General features: G+C 34.1%; 1 protein-coding gene across 1 annotated transcript; it reads left to right on the top strand.

Annotated features, from left to right (window-relative positions):
- LOC114286568 (beta-glucosidase 10) lies at positions 1-18791 on the top strand. The gene is made up of 19 exons (XM_082897193.1): positions 1-234; positions 960-1023; positions 1336-1406; positions 3743-3818; positions 3929-4000; positions 4207-4294; positions 4507-4762; positions 5696-5811; positions 6497-6752; positions 9573-9648; positions 9759-9830; positions 10037-10124; positions 10337-10592; positions 11526-11641; positions 12327-12547; positions 17485-17513; positions 17611-17698; positions 17768-17858; positions 18256-18791. Exons 1-19 carry the CDS (start codon positions 64-66, stop codon positions 18485-18487), a joined length of 2439 nt encoding a protein of 812 aa, XP_082753319.1. The 5' UTR covers positions 1-63; the 3' UTR covers positions 18488-18791.
- Positions 18792-20698: the final 1907 nt, after the last annotated feature.

Genomic DNA, 20698 nt, shown 5'->3' with positions numbered 1-20698 from the left:
TTACTACTTGCTAGCTCTGAGCCTCCTTGGAATGTGAAGTTGGAGAGAGAGAGAGAGAGGAGAATGGTGGTGGTGGTGGTGGTGGTGAGCCTCTGTTTTCAGCTATTTCTTCTGGTGAACTTGGCGGCGTCACCACTAATCTTGTCCATCTCTGTTACCACCAGCAACTTTAGCAGACATGACTTCCCATTACCACCTCACTTCGTCTTCGGTTCTGGCACCTCTGCTTATCAGGTTCCCCTTCTTTATTGGATAACTTACACCATTTAAAGTCTCCGCAATTTTAATTTGAATAATTCAGTCTACACAAATTTAATTTTGTTGCAATGTCCGTCAATTATTGTTATAATTTAAAACGGAGAAACACTATGAGGGAAACCAGAGGGACCAAAATAAAATTTAATATAATTTGTTTTTAATTTTATTTTAGCCTCTCTAATTTTGCACGTAATTATTTTTTCTTTCTTTTTTTTCTTTCGATATATCAAAATTGTTTCCTTTCAAATTGTTAATAACACGTGACAGAGGAATTGGATTGCAACAAAATCAAAAATATATAGATCAAATAGTTTAAATTCAAATTATGAGCACTAAAGTAAACTTTCGAACAAACTAGAGGGACCAGTGGTGTAATTTACTCTTCTCTATTTCTTTGTTCTTTAATTAATATATTATTTGTTTTACGCCGTATTTGGTTGGGGATTTGAAAAGAGAAAAATAAAAGGTAGGTGAAATAAAAATAAAATATGCTTATATTTCATCTAGTTTCACGTATCCTTTTACTTTCTATTTCTAAATTCCTCCCTAAATCTCCAACCAAACAAAGAGATTGTATGAAGCAAAAAACAGAGAGAATGGGTCATAAAGAAAGAAAGAAAGAAGATTTGGATGAATGTTACTGTTACATTACATTGAATGTATGTATGTTTGTGTATATGAAAAAATAAACAAAAAATAAGGTTGAGGGTGCTGCATTCGAAGATGGAAGAGCTTCTAGCATTTGGGACACCTTCGCACACGCCGGTCCGTTTTTCTTTTCTCTTCTTATTTTTGTAGACTGTTTGTTGGATTATGGACTTGATAGTAATTTGAAAAAGAAAAAGATGAGAGAAATGTAAATGTAAATAAAAAATATAAATTATTTTTATTGTTTCATTTCCCTTAGCTTTCTTATTTATTTTTCAAATTTTATTCAAATTTATCATCCAAACATATTCTTAATCTCAATCATTACATCAAAAGCAACCTATTTCTCCCCAATCTTGCATTGGCTCTCTCATACACTATTCAAATTTTTTTTTTTTTTTTAAATTATCAAAATTAATTGATATGTAGATAAAACTCAAATTTCAGCGAATGACGGTGCAACCGGGGACATAGCATGCGACAGTTACCACAAATACAAGGTATCCGCAATGCTTTAATTCGTCATTTTCTTTCTTTTCTTTTCTTCTCTCTTTGTTATTGAGAGTTCGAATTTATTCGAACATTATTAAAATCTGTCAACAAAACATCAATTTTAATTAATTGAAATAATAAAATTTTCAATACGATAAATATGTTTTTTTACATATTAAATCCACTATCAATATCATGTATTTTGTTTGCACGCTCTTAAAATGAGTGGGCAAATTTAAATTCCATTGTTGGGGTTGTATAATAAGATTAAGATGGACTTGTTTAATTTGATTTTATGATGTGTTGAGATTGGATCAAATCAACTAAACTAAACAAAACTTTGTCCCAGTAACTTGGGATCGACCACATTAATCAATTTCTCTTAAGCCTTTATATTTGCAATCTTTAAAAAAAAAAAAAATAAATAAAAAATTGACCCTTAGAACATATCAAACTCTACATTTTTATTTTTTGAATTTAAATTCTAAACTTTCAAATTAATTTTAATTTTAACTATCTGTCAATTTATGTTAAGTTGTGTAACAAAAGAAAAATAAAAAAATAACAAATAATCCTATTAACACTACGATGAGGGAGTTGATTTAATAAGAATTTCATTAGAAATGACTAAAGAGTTTGTTTGACAATCCTTAAATAAGTGTACTTGTTTAGATAAGTACATTTATTTTGGTTATATCAACTATTTATTTTTCTGTACATCTTTTATAAAAATCAAAAAATATCCTTATTTAGATACGAGAAAAAAATTATACATTACTCTTTTCAACTTTTAATTTAACCACATTAGATTAAAACCACTCATCAATAACAATCATCCATATTATAACCACTCATTTTAACATGACAATGTACTTGGGCACACCAAATCAAAACCCACCTCCTCACTGTTTTTTTTTTTCCTCTCTTGTCACCGTGTGAAGATGAACGGCCATGATGGCGAGGGGCGAGGAGTAAACCAAATTGAAATTCATTCACCTTTGATAATCTACGAACTTGTCTAGTGTGGGTGTGATTTTTGTGGATTTAATTGATACGTGAGTGTGATTTACGAACAACTGGTACCATACATTATAGCAAGTCATATAGTAGTCTTAAGTTTTCCATCCAACTTATAAGAATCTTCCAATTACACAACACTTAGGCCTCGTTTGGCAAGAGACTATTTTAGTCAATTAGTCAAAAAGTTATTAAATTAGTCAAAAAGCCAACAACCTATACCAAAAAGTCAAAGATTCTCTTTTTTCTCTACTTTTTGCACATCTTTTCGTAATTAGCCAAAAAGTCATCCCAAACATACAAGTTTTTTTTACTTATCTTTTTAGCCAAATAACCAAAAAGTTACTAAATTAACCTGTTCCCAAACGAGGCCTTAGGTCATGTTTGTTTGGTTAGATTATATTACCAATCCCTTAGGATTACATATCATATCCCACATTTGGTATGTCCCTGCATTAGAAGGGGGGGGGGGGGGGGGAATAATAGAATTATATCCTATTCCATTACATGTTTGTTTGGAATCACTAGGTAAGGAATACGTAGTCTAAATGATCCAATATGAAGGATATTTTGGTTTTCTAACCCATAATGCGACCCTCATTTAATCTCTCCATTTTGTATCCACCCTCTCCCATGAGAGTTAGGCCTCGTTTGGAAACATATTTTTTTAGTAACTTTTTAATTTTTTAGCTAAAATATAATATAAAAAAAATTAACATGTGTGGAATGACTTTTTTATTTTTTACGAAAAAATGTGCAAAAAGTAGAGAATTTTTTTTTTTTGATATAAATTGTTGATTTTTTAATTTTTTTAATAATTTTTTAACTTTTTAACTAAAAAAATCACTAGCCAAACAAGGCCTTAATAGTCCGTCATACGAAGACATATAGTTTAGAGAGATTTTTCGGAGACTCACTTTTGTATCCAAACATGATATTTTGAATTGACCAGTACACATAAACAAACGCAGCTTTTATGCATTTTACATTAATTTCATCCATCCCCTCTAATTCTATGCATCACATCCTCTTCAATCTTTATGAGTAATTGATCCAAGAATGCATGATTCTTATTAGACATGATGTTCACTACACTATCCCTTATGCTGTGTTTGGTTGGGGGATTTGAAAAGGGATTTGGAAAGGGAAAGGGAAAGGGAAAAGGTGTATGAAACAAGGTGAAATATAGGCATGTTTTATTGATATTTCACCTACTTTTTCCGTTTCTCTTTCCAAATCTCTCTCAAAATCCTCCAACCAAACGCAGCGTTAGTGGCTGCGGAGTATATATGGTCTATGTGTGAAGTGAAACATTAATCTCTTGCAGGAAGACATCCAACTGATGGTGGAAACAGGCTTGGAGGCCTATAGATTCTCCATCTCATGGCCAAGGCTTATCCCTAGTATGATCACATAACTCTCTCATATTTTTTATTTTATTTTTTCATGTTAGACAAATTCTGGTTCTTTTCATATGCTAGTGCTCATCCCTTTTTATTATTATTTTTAATAGATGGAAGAGGAGCTGTAAATCCAAAGGGATTGAAATATTACAACAATCTCATCAATGAACTTATCAGACATGGTGGTCACATCCACATCTTCTTCTTCATAAACATTGTAATACTGTTTGGTTTGCATTTGGAATCTTCTATACACAAAATTGCAAATCAATTATTTTTCTTATCAAATCAAGAAAAGTTACTTCCAAATTGTTAACCAAACAACTCAAAATGTTAATAATAACCCCCCCCCAATTGATATCTTTTTTCCTTATATTTTATCAAGCAGGAATCCAACCACATGCTACATTAGTGCACTATGATCTGCCGCAGGCTCTTGAAGATGAATATGGAGGATGTCTTAGTCCAAAATTTGTGTATGGTTATCACTATTGGCTTCTGCTTCACTCACTTTTTTGTTTTTCGTACATACTCTTCTTGGAAAACAAAATATATGATTTTTTTTTTTTTTTTTGTTCATGCAATTATCTATTTGTACATCTTGCCTTTTCCATTCCCCACTTTAGCAGTATTATCATGCACTGAGTTTTCATTTTCAAAAATGAAATTAGCTATTTTGCGGGTGCAGGAAAGATTTCATGGCATATGCTGAGGTGTGCTTTAGAGAATTTGGCGATAGGGTTTTGTATTGGACTACCTTTAATGAGGTCAACGTGTTTGTTTTGGGTGGTTACGATGTAGGCATTACGCCCCCAAATCGATGTTCTTTCCCATTTGGAATTAACTGTTCTAAAGGTAACTCATCCTCTGAGCCATACATTGTTGCTCATAATATCTTGCTGGCACACGCATCGGCTGCAAATTTGTACAAGAACAAGTACCAGGTATTCCATTAGCTTCATAAGAAACATTGAGGAATCCACTATCCTTTATCTTAACTTGCTAAAGCATCTCCTTAGATAAAAAAATTGTATTATCATTCTTAGCATGCAGCAGTAAGACTATACACATACACTATAGGAAATTTGTCGTTTACCAACGTTTAAAAAAGTCACTAAAACTTAACACAAACGCTGCTAAATATTTATGGAGTTGTCTTATGTTAGTGACATTTTATAAACATTGGGTTAGCCTTTTTTTACGATGTTTTATGAAACACCACCTAAGTGATATTGGACGAACACTTTGGCCAGTGAAATGACGTGATGATGACTTATAGTAACATTAATGTTTAAAATTTGCTAACCAAGTGGCTTTAGCCTAGTTGGCTAGCCCTTTGGCCACAGTCTCTCCTAAGGGTAGGTCTTGGGTTCCACTCCTGAAGTGGAATGGGAGGGCAAGATTTTCTTGCAAAGTGTATGGGTGTGAGTTTCAACTCCCCCAAGGTGCTAATCTAACAACTAATTACTGTCTTTCGCCGATCAAAAAAAAAATGTTTAAAATTTGTTGACACGGGCTAGTTGGCTAGCCCTTTGGCCACCAAGTCTCTCCTAAGGGGAGGCCTTGGGTTCCACGCCTAGGACTGGAATGAGAGGGCAAGATTTTCTTGCAAAATGCATGAGTGTGAGTTTCAACTCTCCCGAGGTGCTAATCTAACAACTAACTACTGACTTTTGCCAATAAAAAAAAAAATGTTTAAAATTTGCTGACACCCATCAATGGCATTCTCCAATATGTTCATTCCTAGACCTCGTAGTAGCGGGAGTCTTGCATATTGGTCTCTCCTTTAGTCTTCATTTTACTACTAATTTTGACAATGATGAAAAAAATATCACATATAATGCTTATAATTGTTGGAGAAATATGTTATGAAACAGGGCAGGCAACGAGGATTCATAGGAATAAATGTATTTGCTTATTGGTATATCCCTAGTACTAATGCAACAGAAGATTTGATTGCAACTCAAAGAGCTAATGACTTCTATATTGGGTGGTGAGTTACAAATTGTAAATACATAAAATGATGTTATGCATCTTAATTTATTAAATGTTGACACATAATCACCATAGTTTGTTTCGGCAAAAAATATTTTTGTATTTTTTAGTAAATAGTACGATAAGAAATGAAAATTAGCAGAAATTAAATTTCTTTGGACAAATTTTTTTCCTGCTTTGAAAAGTGAAAAAATTGTCCGAACTACAATATTTCTAACACACTACACTATTACCACCAACCACCACCACTACCATGGTGGTTGCTATCGCCACTGCCACCAACACCACCCTCACCATCATGCCACTATCACTGGCACCACTAATACTATTGCCTCGACCACCACTATGCCACTATCACTGCCACCGCCTCTACCACCACCACTCCACAATTGCCACTGCCACCTCTGTCGCCGTTGACACCACCACCCTCACCACCATTACCTTGTCACCACCACTACACCACCACATCGCTGCTATAACAATGAGCACAATAGTTTCAACATTGCAACCAAACATGAAAAAAAATAAAAATATTTTCTGCATAATACATTTTTCATAGAAAATGTTTCGAAAAAAATGTTTTGTGTCAAAACAAAGGGGGATATTATCTTGAATTCAGGGAATTTTTTGTATGTGAAAAGTTAAAACCATCTTTTTTCATTGTTTGTCTGATTTTGTTGCAGGATTATCAATCCCCTGGTATTTGGTGACTATCCAAAGATAGTGAAGAAGAATGCAGGATCAAGAATTCCAGAATTCACAAAAGTTGAGTCCAAACTAGTCAAGGGTTCCTTTGACTTCTTAGGAGTCAACCATTACAATACTTTATACATCAAAGACAAACCTAGCAGCCTCAAAATAAATAACAGGGACTTCAATGCTGACATGGCAGTCGATATAATACGTATGTCAATCCCTAATATACTCACTAAACTGGATTAACACAATTTGCAACTTGGAAGTTGATGTAGGAAAGCGTATGGAATGAACTAGAAAAATGTTAAGGAAAAAAGAACAATTCAATAGAGAAAAACTTTCTCTAAATTTTTATTATTCAAACAAGGATTGTTTTAACCTTGTAAAGGACAAAAAATATACCTTGTTTGATGAAGATAATCAACAGAGAAGATGATAGAAGACATTGAAACCGATGTGAACTTGAAATCCACAAGAGAAAAACACTATTAGTGCCCTGGTCGGTTGGACACTCCAACGCTCAAGTTAGTTTCCATAAAAGAAGAGATAAGATAAGGATGATAAGAATTGAGATGTTGAGTAGTGAATGAAAGCATACATTAACCCATGGGGGTGTAGGTGTATGTATAATAAAGTTTTTCTTGGTGACCAAGTAGATCTAAATGGATATTCCAAAATATAGGGGGATTTGGTGATAGCCTCCTCACTATCTAATTTGTCTTTCAAAAGGACAAGAATTATATAAGTACCTTCAAAACCCTCTAATATTTTAAAACTTGTTTCTTTTACTATATTACCTTCATATCTATCAGCTCTCCTATTAAGTCATCTTTACTATATATTTCAGAGTAAAATTTTACTCTGTATAAAAGTAAAATTTTACTCTGTATAAAAGTAAAATTTTACATTCTGAAACTAAAAGTAAAATTTTACTCTGTATGAAAATAAAATTTTACTCTGTATAAAAGTAAAATTTTACACTCTGAAATTAAAAGTAAAATTTCACTCTGTATAAAAGTAAAATTTTACTCTGAAAAACTAGTAAAATGTTAGACTCTACACAAAAGTAAAATTTTACTTTGTAGAAAAGTAAAATTTTACTCTAAAAAATGAGTAAAATGTTAGACTCTACACAAAAGTAAAATTTTACTCTGTATAAAAGTAAAATTTTACTCTGGTTCTGTCAAATGAAAAAAACAGAGCAATAGAACCTGTAACAACCCTCATACTGTTTACTGATTAAGGACTGATTGATTACCGATAATCACCGATTACTGCTAAACGGAACTGATAACTGACTGACTGAAATTAAAACTGAATTGACTGAGTATATGTTAGTTAATTGCATTCTATCTGTTTGATTGTCTGATTATCTGTTCACGTTTATATGTTTAAACTTCTAATTGAAGGCCTTATCGGCGGCCGAATTAGAAACCGATTGATGTTCCGTGACCCTCATATTTAATGTGATTTTATGGTATAATTATCTGAAAATTGATTAGGTATGATTAAATTAGATTAAATAAGCTAATTAAAGAGTTAAGCTTAATTACCATTTTGCCACCCTTAGTGGCCCACTCAATACACACACTTGAGCCTAAGACAACATTTCCTCAGCCATTTCCCCTCTCATTGCCGACCATAGAGAGAGTTAGGGAGGGAGAGAAGTGTTTTTGTTGATTAGCTTGTGAATCTTGAAGAATTGAAGTGTATTTGCATATTTGAGCTCCCTCACTCCTAATTCTACAAGACTAAGGTAGGACATTCATCATCTTAATGGTGTTCTTGAGTTCATCCTTGCATGATTCATGCCTCATTTGTAGAGCTAAGCCATGATTTGGTTCATTAATGGTGGATTGAAGCTCATCTCTTGCATGCATGTTAGTATTATTGCATTTTGAGGTTAATTACATGGACATTAGTACATGCATGCTCATATTGTTGTTATAGACCATGTTTTCATCTGGTTTTGGAAAGAAATGAGCTCATTTGAGCAAGCTTTGGAGCTTCAATTTGGTTTAAAACTCATGCATGACATGTTTGAATGTTGTTCTTGAAAATGGGTTTGAATGTGGTTTTAATTGACTCACCTTTGGGGCTTGAATTCATAAATTGAGCTTTGAAACTTGTTATACATTGAATTTAATGATGTTTTCCAGAATTTGGGCCCAAGAGGTCGAGTTTGGAGTGGTAGAATGCTTGGTTTGAGCTTGGGAGGCAGATCTGGAAATTCCAGATTTGGCATGTTTGTTTGGAATCACTAGGTAAGGAATACGTAGTCTAAATGATCCAATATGAAGGATATTTTGGTTTTCTAACCCATAATGCGACCCTCATTTAATCTCTCCATTTTGTATCCACCCTCTCCCATGAGAGTTAGGCCTCGTTTGGAAACATATTTTTTTAGTAACTTTTTAATTTTTTAGCTAAAATATAATATAAAAAAAATTAACATGTGTGGAATGACTTTTTTATTTTTTACGAAAAAATGTGCAAAAAGTAGAGAATTTTTTTTTTTTGATATAAATTGTTGATTTTTTAATTTTTTTAATAATTTTTTAACTTTTTAACTAAAAAAATCACTAGCCAAACAAGGCCTTAATAGTCCGTCATACGAAGACATATAGTTTAGAGAGATTTTTCGGAGACTCACTTTTGTATCCAAACATGATATTTTGAATTGACCAGTACACATAAACAAACGCAGCTTTTATGCATTTTACATTAATTTCATCCATCCCCTCTAATTCTATGCATCACATCCTCTTCAATCTTTATGAGTAATTGATCCAAGAATGCATGATTCTTATTAGACATGATGTTCACTACACTATCCCTTATGCTGTGTTTGGTTGGGGGATTTGAAAAGGGATTTGGAAAGGGAAAGGGAAAGGGAAAAGGTGTATGAAACAAGGTGAAATATAGGCATGTTTTATTGATATTTCACCTACTTTTTCCGTTTCTCTTTCCAAATCTCTCTCAAAATCCTCCAACCAAACGCAGCGTTAGTGGCTGCGGAGTATATATGGTCTATGTGTGAAGTGAAACATTAATCTCTTGCAGGAAGACATCCAACTGATGGTGGAAACAGGCTTGGAGGCCTATAGATTCTCCATCTCATGGCCAAGGCTTATCCCTAGTATGATCACATAACTCTCTCATATTTTTTATTTTATTTTTTCATGTTAGACAAATTCTGGTTCTTTTCATATGCTAGTGCTCATCCCTTTTTATTATTATTTTTAATAGATGGAAGAGGAGCTGTAAATCCAAAGGGATTGAAATATTACAACAATCTCATCAATGAACTTATCAGACATGGTGGTCACATCCACATCTTCTTCTTCATAAACATTGTAATACTGTTTGGTTTGCATTTGGAATCTTCTATACACAAAATTGCAAATCAATTATTTTTCTTATCAAATCAAGAAAAGTTACTTCCAAATTGTTAACCAAACAACTCAAAATGTTAATAATAACCCCCCCCCAATTGATATCTTTTTTCCTTATATTTTATCAAGCAGGAATCCAACCACATGCTACATTAGTGCACTATGATCTGCCGCAGGCTCTTGAAGATGAATATGGAGGATGTCTTAGTCCAAAATTTGTGTATGGTTATCACTATTGGCTTCTGCTTCACTCACTTTTTTGTTTTTCGTACATACTCTTCTTGGAAAACAAAATATATGATTTTTTTTTTTTTTTTTGTTCATGCAATTATCTATTTGTACATCTTGCCTTTTCCATTCCCCACTTTAGCAGTATTATCATGCACTGAGTTTTCATTTTCAAAAATGAAATTAGCTATTTTGCGGGTGCAGGAAAGATTTCATGGCATATGCTGAGGTGTGCTTTAGAGAATTTGGCGATAGGGTTTTGTATTGGACTACCTTTAATGAGGTCAACGTGTTTGTTTTGGGTGGTTACGATGTAGGCATTACGCCCCCAAATCGATGTTCTTTCCCATTTGGAATTAACTGTTCTAAAGGTAACTCATCCTCTGAGCCATACATTGTTGCTCATAATATCTTGCTGGCACACGCATCGGCTGCAAATTTGTACAAGAACAAGTACCAGGTATTCCATTAGCTTCATAAGAAACATTGAGGAATCCACTATCCTTTATCTTAACTTGCTAAAGCATCTCCTTAGATAAAAAAATTGTATTATCATTCTTAGCATGCAGCAGTAAGACTATACACATACACTATAGGAAATTTGTCGTTTACCAACGTTTAAAAAAGTCACTAAAACTTAACACAAACGCTGCTAAATATTTATGGAGTTGTCTTATGTTAGTGACATTTTATAAACATTGGGTTAGCCTTTTTTTACGATGTTTTATGAAACACCACCTAAGTGATATTGGACGAACACTTTGGCCAGTGAAATGACGTGATGATGACTTATAGTAACATTAATGTTTAAAATTTGCTAACCAAGTGGCTTTAGCCTAGTTGGCTAGCCCTTTGGCCACAGTCTCTCCTAAGGGTAGGTCTTGGGTTCCACTCCTGAAGTGGAATGGGAGGGCAAGATTTTCTTGCAAAGTGTATGGGTGTGAGTTTCAACTCCCCCAAGGTGCTAATCTAACAACTAATTACTGTCTTTCGCCGATCAAAAAAAAAATGTTTAAAATTTGTTGACACGGGCTAGTTGGCTAGCCCTTTGGCCACCAAGTCTCTCCTAAGGGGAGGCCTTGGGTTCCACGCCTAGGACTGGAATGAGAGGGCAAGATTTTCTTGCAAAATGCATGAGTGTGAGTTTCAACTCTCCCGAGGTGCTAATCTAACAACTAACTACTGACTTTTGCCAATAAAAAAAAAAATGTTTAAAATTTGCTGACACCCATCAATGGCATTCTCCAATATGTTCATTCCTAGACCTCGTAGTAGCGGGAGTCTTGCATATTGGTCTCTCCTTTAGTCTTCATTTTACTACTAATTTTGACAATGATGAAAAAAATATCACATATAATGCTTATAATTGTTGGAGAAATATGTTATGAAACAGGGCAGGCAACGAGGATTCATAGGAATAAATGTATTTGCTTATTGGTATATCCCTAGTACTAATGCAACAGAAGATTTGATTGCAACTCAAAGAGCTAATGACTTCTATATTGGGTGGTGAGTTACAAATTGTAAATACATAAAATGATGTTATGCATCTTAATTTATTAAATGTTGACACATAATCACCATAGTTTGTTTCGGCAAAAAATATTTTTGTATTTTTTAGTAAATAGTACGATAAGAAATGAAAATTAGCAGAAATTAAATTTCTTTGGACAAATTTTTTTCCTGCTTTGAAAAGTGAAAAAATTGTCCGAACTACAATATTTCTAACACACTACACTATTACCACCAACCACCACCACTACCATGGTGGTTGCTATCGCCACTGCCACCAACACCACCCTCACCATCATGCCACTATCACTGGCACCACTAATACTATTGCCTCGACCACCACTATGCCACTATCACTGCCACCGCCTCTACCACCACCACTCCACAATTGCCACTGCCACCTCTGTCGCCGTTGACACCACCACCCTCACCACCATTACCTTGTCACCACCACTACACCACCACATCGCTGCTATAACAATGAGCACAATAGTTTCAACATTGCAACCAAACATGAAAAAAAATAAAAATATTTTCTGCATAATACATTTTTCATAGAAAATGTTTCGAAAAAAATGTTTTGTGTCAAAACAAAGGGGGATATTATCTTGAATTCAGGGAATTTTTTGTATGTGAAAAGTTAAAACCATCTTTTTTCATTGTTTGTCTGATTTTGTTGCAGGATTATCAATCCCCTGGTATTTGGTGACTATCCAAAGATAGTGAAGAAGAATGCAGGATCAAGAATTCCAGAATTCACAAAAGTTGAGTCCAAACTAGTCAAGGGTTCCTTTGACTTCTTAGGAGTCAACCATTACAATACTTTATACATCAAAGACAAACCTAGCAGCCTCAAAATAAATAACAGGGACTTCAATGCTGACATGGCAGTCGATATAATACGTATGTCAATCCCTAATATACTCACTAAACTGGATTAACACAATTTGCAACTTGGAAGTTGATGTAGGAAAGCGTATGGAATGAACTAGAAAAATGTTAAGGAAAAAAGAACAATTCAATAGAGAAAAACTTTCTCTAAATTTTTATTATTCAAACAAGGATTGTTTTAACCTTGTAAAGGACAAAAAATATACCTTGTTTGATGAAGATAATCAACAGAGAAGATGATAGAAGACATTGAAACCGATGTGAACTTGAAATCCACAAGAGAAAAACACTATTAGTGCCCTGGTCGGTTGGACACTCCAACGCTCAAGTTAGTTTCCATAAAAGAAGAGATAAGATAAGGATGATAAGAATTGAGATGTTGAGTAGTGAATGAAAGCATACATTAACCCATGGGGGTGTAGGTGTATGTATAATAAAGTTTTTCTTGGTGACCAAGTAGATCTAAATGGATATTCCAAAATATAGGGGGATTTGGTGATAGCCTCCTCACTATCTAATTTGTCTTTCAAAAGGACAAGAATTATATAAGTACCTTCAAAACCCTCTAATATTTTAAAACTTGTTTCTTTTACTATATTACCTTCATATCTATCAGCTCTCCTATTAAGTCATCTTTACTATATATTTCAGAGTAAAATTTTACTCTGTATAAAAGTAAAATTTTACTCTGTATAAAAGTAAAATTTTACATTCTGAAACTAAAAGTAAAATTTTACTCTGTATGAAAATAAAATTTTACTCTGTATAAAAGTAAAATTTTACACTCTGAAATTAAAAGTAAAATTTCACTCTGTATAAAAGTAAAATTTTACTCTGAAAAACTAGTAAAATGTTAGACTCTACACAAAAGTAAAATTTTACTTTGTAGAAAAGTAAAATTTTACTCTAAAAAATGAGTAAAATGTTAGACTCTACACAAAAGTAAAATTTTACTCTGTATAAAAGTAAAATTTTACTCTGGTTCTGTCAAATGAAAAAAACAGAGCAATAGAACCTGTAACAACCCTCATACTGTTTACTGATTAAGGACTGATTGATTACCGATAATCACCGATTACTGCTAAACGGAACTGATAACTGACTGACTGAAATTAAAACTGAATTGACTGAGTATATGTTAGTTAATTGCATTCTATCTGTTTGATTGTCTGATTATCTGTTCACGTTTATATGTTTAAACTTCTAATTGAAGGCCTTATCGGCGGCCGAATTAGAAACCGATTGATGTTCCGTGACCCTCATATTTAATGTGATTTTATGGTATAATTATCTGAAAATTGATTAGGTATGATTAAATTAGATTAAATAAGCTAATTAAAGAGTTAAGCTTAATTACCATTTTGCCACCCTTAGTGGCCCACTCAATACACACACTTGAGCCTAAGACAACATTTCCTCAGCCATTTCCCCTCTCATTGCCGACCATAGAGAGAGTTAGGGAGGGAGAGAAGTGTTTTTGTTGATTAGCTTGTGAATCTTGAAGAATTGAAGTGTATTTGCATATTTGAGCTCCCTCACTCCTAATTCTACAAGACTAAGGTAGGACATTCATCATCTTAATGGTGTTCTTGAGTTCATCCTTGCATGATTCATGCCTCATTTGTAGAGCTAAGCCATGATTTGGTTCATTAATGGTGGATTGAAGCTCATCTCTTGCATGCATGTTAGTATTATTGCATTTTGAGGTTAATTACATGGACATTAGTACATGCATGCTCATATTGTTGTTATAGACCATGTTTTCATCTGGTTTTGGAAAGAAATGAGCTCATTTGAGCAAGCTTTGGAGCTTCAATTTGGTTTAAAACTCATGCATGACATGTTTGAATGTTGTTCTTGAAAATGGGTTTGAATGTGGTTTTAATTGACTCACCTTTGGGGCTTGAATTCATAAATTGAGCTTTGAAACTTGTTATACATTGAATTTAATGATGTTTTCCAGAATTTGGGCCCAAGAGGTCGAGTTTGGAGTGGTAGAATGCTTGGTTTGAGCTTGGGAGGCAGATCTGGAAATTCCAGATTTGGCTTCCTCGCTCGAGCGAAGGATTCCCCGCTCGAGCGAGCGCCTTTGTCCAGGGCTCCGCTCGAGCGACCATCGAGCGAGGATCGCGCGTAAAATTTCAGCATCCAGTACTTTTACTGTTTTGCAGACCGCTCGAGCGAAGGATTACTCGCTCGAGCGAAGCCTTTGATTTTGGACTTACGCTCGAGCGTAGAAAGTCTCGCTCGAGCGAGGCTCCTATTTTCAGCAAACTTTGCGAAATATTTTCCAAGTGTATTTTTGCATCCTCATCCCATCCTAGGCATTCTTAGGCCTAGTTTAAGGCATCTTGATGAGGATATCATTGTAGAACACACCCAGGCAAATTAGGGATTAAGTTATGAGATTTCCCAACTGTGTAGCTTAGTGTGTTCAATCTGTGAACTGTGTAGGGTTGGCAACTGGGGAGACACGCTCTAGCATACTGTAGCCCAGAACTCTGTGAGTAACAATTGTGTAAAGATATGTTCAACTGATATCTTTTGAATACTGAACTGAACTGTTTACTGAACTGGTATTATTTACTGAATGAATGTATGTCCTTTATTTCTGAACTGTACTGTGGCATCCTTAGTACTTACTGTTTACTGTTACTGTTACTGCGACAGAATTCTCTGTCGGTTCCCTCGTGGAACCACTACTGTTTACTGACTGATGGCCATCATTACTGTTCGGTCTTTCAAGACCTACTGTTACTGTTATGCTAATGGATGTACCACATATGACTGTTTACTGTACTGAACAACTGAAATACTGATTGAATTGAACTGTTTTCCTTACTGTAAGGACATTCATTCTAAACCTCTTTACGCTTTATCTTATTCACTGGGCTTTAGCTCACTGCTCATATATATATGTAGGTGTTCAGGCACCAGACCGCAGCTAGAGGCGTCAGGGTTACTCCAGTTTTGTCAAGCCAGCCTTTGTGCCTCTTTGTGCCTCACTGCGAGGTTCCTAGTTGCCATGCTATGGCTTGGGGGGTGTTTTGTTTGTTTTCCCCCCTTCTGTACTGTTTTGTACTGTTTTACTGCTCTGTATAGACCGAGTGTTACTGTACTGTTATCTAGGTCGGGTCCCTAGTCTGAATAAATGTAAATATTGTGTATACTGTTTTTGTATAAATGTATGAAAAGCCTTTTTGCATACAGACTGTCACAGCTCAATGGACACTATTTATTTACTGTATTGGCTTCCGCCAGGCCCTGTACTCTGTTTTACTGTATTACTGTTAAGCAGGCCTTCGGTAATCTCAGATTACTGGCCGGTTACGGTGCTAAACCCATAGGGCCGGGTTTGGGTCGTGACAGAACCAGAGTAAAATTTTACTCTGGTTCTGTCAAATGAAATTAGATAAAAAACAACAAAAATAAATAAAAAACAAACAAACAAACAAAAACAAAACAAATTAATCAACAAATCAATATATCTAATTGAGAAGAAAAACTTCTAAAACTCGATCAACAATCGCAAATCTCAATGAAAAGAATACATGTGTTCAACAACACTCATACACACAAATATATATATATACATATATTCTACTGTTCCTCATCCACATCCTTCCCAACCTCCTGTTCAACTTCTTTCAATCTCGAAGCTTCAACCTTCGCATTCAACATCGCCAGCATCTCATCAACAACCTCATCATGTTTCTTCTCCGCTTTCAATTGAGCCATCTCCACCGCACTCCGAATCTCCCCCATCTGCTCCGAAACCCTAGCTTTCGAATCTCCAACGACATCCTCATTCAATTTCAACAAAATTAAAGATGAGAGTCGATAAATTTATGTAGAAACATCAACAAAAATCGCGAAATGTGAAGAGATTCGAATGATTTGTGAATTTAACATAACCAGATATGTATTGAATCGATTGTACCTAGAGATTATAGAGACGATTCAATAGCTATTCATTTGTGGTTTCTGAGCAGAGTTGTGAAATCGAAAATTTAGGGTTTCATGGAATCTGCAACGGTTGTGCGAAAACTGAGAGAGAGAGAGAGGACGAAGAAGGTGGAAAGATCTAGTTGAGGGGTATAATAGTCTGATAAAATATTTAAATAATAAATTGTGTCATTTATGTAAGATTTTATAATTATGAGGGGGTTTAGAAAGTATAATTTTTTTCTTAGTCCTTTTAACAATGAAAGGAAGGTAAAAGGGGTTTATAGTTAACTTTCCCCAAAATATATCCCGAGGGTTATTCTCCTTTGGCAATTCTTGTCATTTCCTCCATGCCATGTGGCACAAAATAGACTTAACTAATTAGATGTTGCCTTCTCTCTAAAAAAAAAATTAGATGTTGCCACGTAGACCGAGGGGTACCCTCCTTCATTTGAGTAGTTTTTACCTCTTTCAAGATCTTACAACTTGATTTATAGTAAACATTGCTAGGTGGTCAAGCTACAATTCACTTCCCAAATCAAGCCAAAATTAAATAAATAAAAAACTAATCTAGATAGCATATATTTGAAGGGGAAAAAAACCCCAGAAAAATCTTGATTTAAAATGGATTTGTCTAGAACTTGAAATTAAGAATTCAAAATTTTCCAATATAGTAAATTTCCCAATTCTGCAAATATGAATTTTTTGGGCCTTACCAGGCAGCCTTGAAAAATCAACAAAATTGCCATTTTACCATTAAACAGTCAAACTATCCATGAAATTACTATCAATCACAACTGCATCGTTTCCTGCATCACAAGCTCGATTTACTTTGAAGAAATGATTTACATGACATGTTTGAATTTAATTGCATATTATGTTTTTCTTCAACTCGGATGAGCCAACCATGGTATTCTTTTGAGTGAAATTATTCAATTTTTTGATGGGTAAAAAATTTATTTGATGGATATGATATATCTCATAAGTTCTTGGATTGTTTTCAGCTGTGTCTAATGATACACCACCAGATGAGGTAAGGGGCTAAAAAATAATTTCACAAAGTTGGTTTTTTACTTCTTGGTTTTTTTATTATTATTAATTATACTAATTAATCAGTTTCTTTGATTCAGTTCCCAATCACACCCTCTGGTCTGCTTGGAGTTTTGGAGTATTTCAAGCAATTTTATGGCAACCCTCCTATTTACATCCATGAAAACGGTCTCTCTCTCTCTTTCTCTCTCTCTCTCCCCCCTAATTGTTGAAACTCCTAAAACTTGTTTTTGACAGGTCAGCAAACACAGCGGAATTCAACATTACATGACAGTGCAAGAGTGAAATATTTGCATGGTTTCATTGGGAGTTTGCTTGATGCTGTGAGGTATCTGTCTAATTCTTCTGTTGTTTTTATTTTTTTATAAACGAAAGTCAATTGTTAGTTGTTAGATTAACCTCTTGGATAAAATATGTAGCATCCGACTCGCCTTTTTCTTTGCTAAATCCAATGGCTTTTGGCTTATTGGAAGCTTTATGAATGGAACAATAAATGAATAAAACCAAAACGGATAAATAAGAATGTTGAAGACTATGAACACTATGGTGGTAAAAGAGAAGGGTATATTTGGATGTTGCATTACCAATTGATAGTAAATTGGTAGTAACAATTGATAGGGGGTCTTGGTGTAAATAACCCTTTAAATAATATTGGGTTTCATTTCATTGATATGGTTATTTTGTACCGTTGTTTGTTTTCTTCTTTGAATTTGACAATATGGAAGGAATGGATCAAATGCAAGAGGGTATTTCACATGGTCTTTCTTGGATGTGTATGAGTTATTGGGTGGCTATGGATCATGCTTTGGCCTCTACTATGTAGATTTGGATGACAAAGATTTGAAAAGATACCCTAAACTCTCTGCACATTGGTACTCCAATTTTTTGAAGGGAAGGAGCTCAATTGAAGTTGAAAACATCTCAGCTCTTTCTCATCAATCTCACTTTTCTCAGTAGGTTCTGCTTTGCATCACTCTATGTATGTTTGTTCTTTACTCAACACAATGTTGCTAGTGTGTAATGGACACTTGTGGTAGTGTTCATTGGATTCAACTCCTATGGAGAGGAGTTTGATATCCTTATGATAGCTTTTATTTCTTCCTTATTATGAGAGTTGTATGTAGCAATTGTGGTTATCAGGCTTGGGCTTGGGCTTGGGCTTGGGCTTGGTGATTGATTGTTAAGTTTTGTGATTGTTGACTTTCTAGTTATTGTTGGGCTAGTGGTCTATTTAATATAATATTTCTTATATTTATATTTACTTTCTTATTGATTCACAATAAATAAATAAATGGACACTTGTTATCATACTTTGTTTATAATGATTGTCAGATACTCAAAATTATTAGATTTGTTTTGTCATTTACTATTAACATCTTTTTAGGGTAAATTATATTTTCAATCCCTATAGTTTTACTTAAATTTTACTTCGATCCTTATAGTTTTAAATTAGATAATTTAGTCTATACTTTGAGGTCAGTTTTCAATTTGGTTCTTTCGTTCGAGCTAAAAGTCAAAATTAACAATTTTGTGGCACTTGTCAGTTTTTCAACGTATACACATAAAAAAACAACGAAAATTCGGACGGAAAGATCAAATTAAAATCGAATTTAAAGTGTAGGAATCAATTGTTCAAATTGAAACAATAAGGAACAAAGTGAAATTTGAATCAAATTATAAAGATGAAAATTTGCTCTTCTTTTTATCTCGTTGTTGAGTTACAAATGTCTATATTGTACATATATAAGAGTGAAAGAGAGAGAGAACAAAAAACTCCAAATTATTGGTTGGGTTGTAAATGAGTTGAGTAAAACCGAGTATTGATTTGTTAAGTTTGACTTATTTAACTTAATAAGTTTTAAAATATGGTTCAAGTTTGACTTTTTTACATTATGAGTTTGTCTCAAATGAGATTGAGTTGATAATGAGTCCAGCTTGAGTAATTTACTTTTTTATAATAATGCGTATAAATTTGTCGAACCAAATAGTAATTTGTTCAAACTTGATTCAAAAAATTAAAAGAGCTTTAAACTGTGTGTAAGTTTGACTTGTTTAATTAACAAATTGATCTTGAGCAAGTTTGTAAGGAGTGAGTTCAAGTTATTGGATTTGTTTTGTAAAGCCAGTCTCGAACGAGCTTTTAACAAGCTGAGCTTGAGTACTTTGGTTTATTTTACCACACAGTTACTAGAATTTTTGTTGAATCTCTGCACAAGATTGTAATAGCTCATTTTTTTTAGTTTTTTTTTGGGAAAAATATCAAATAAGTCATTTTCTTTTTAATTTATGAAATTTCAATAGAATCCTATTAATTTTGCGTTGACTGGATTGATCGATGTGTTAGGATAACTTGAATGGAAATTTCATGAGAAATGTTACTTTTTTGGAATTTTTCCCTTCTTATTTTATTTTTTGATTCGGGGAGGGGAAGAGAAAGAAGGGATTGACCCAAAATCTAATGAGTTGGTTGATCCCAAGGTTTGGTGCTTTTCCAATGCATGAGTACATGTGCTCGTGCACTCTCTCTTCTTGCCTTTTTTGTGTGCCAATTCAACATAGTTGAACTAGTACTAGACTTGTTGAAGGTGGTCGTCAAAGATGAACAATCAAAAGGGGTTGTTGGCAGTAGTGGCTAGAAGGTGGTATATGGTGGTAGTGATGAGCAATGGGTGGTGATCGGAGAGGGTGAGGGAGGAAGAAAGAAATGAAAACTTATTTTCAAACTAAACCAAACCAATAACTATTTTCAAAATAGACATCAAACCAAATCAGACCTAAAAGTTAAAAAAGAGCTTGTGGCAAACTATTACCAATTACTTTTCACTAATAGAAAGCATTCGAGGACAGTATAGTAAAACTATCTCATTCAAAATTCTCATACCATTTGCTTCAAAGGGGGGGGGGGGGGGGAAATTTAAAAATTACACATGAAACAAGTTTGATTTCATTAAATATTGACAATGGTTGGTATTATATAGCATCACTTACTGCCAGCATGTATGCTATAAAATGGGATGTCTATACCATCTTCCATGAAGAATACCTTATATCATCACTAGAGTGCATGAAATTTTAATACAAGCAATCGGACTCGTTCTGAGGAAGATTTCCAAAATTGGCAGCATTTAAATCGAGAGGCAATTTTGGGAAAAACCAAAATGGTTTATC

The sequence above is a fragment of the Camellia sinensis genome, chromosome 12 (genome assembly GCF_055761805.1).
Source record: "Camellia sinensis isolate YWXY chromosome 12, ASM5576180v1, whole genome shotgun sequence".
Classification (NCBI taxonomy): domain Eukaryota; kingdom Viridiplantae; phylum Streptophyta; class Magnoliopsida; order Ericales; family Theaceae; genus Camellia; species Camellia sinensis.
This window is presented reverse-complemented; position numbering and strand designations above follow the sequence as displayed.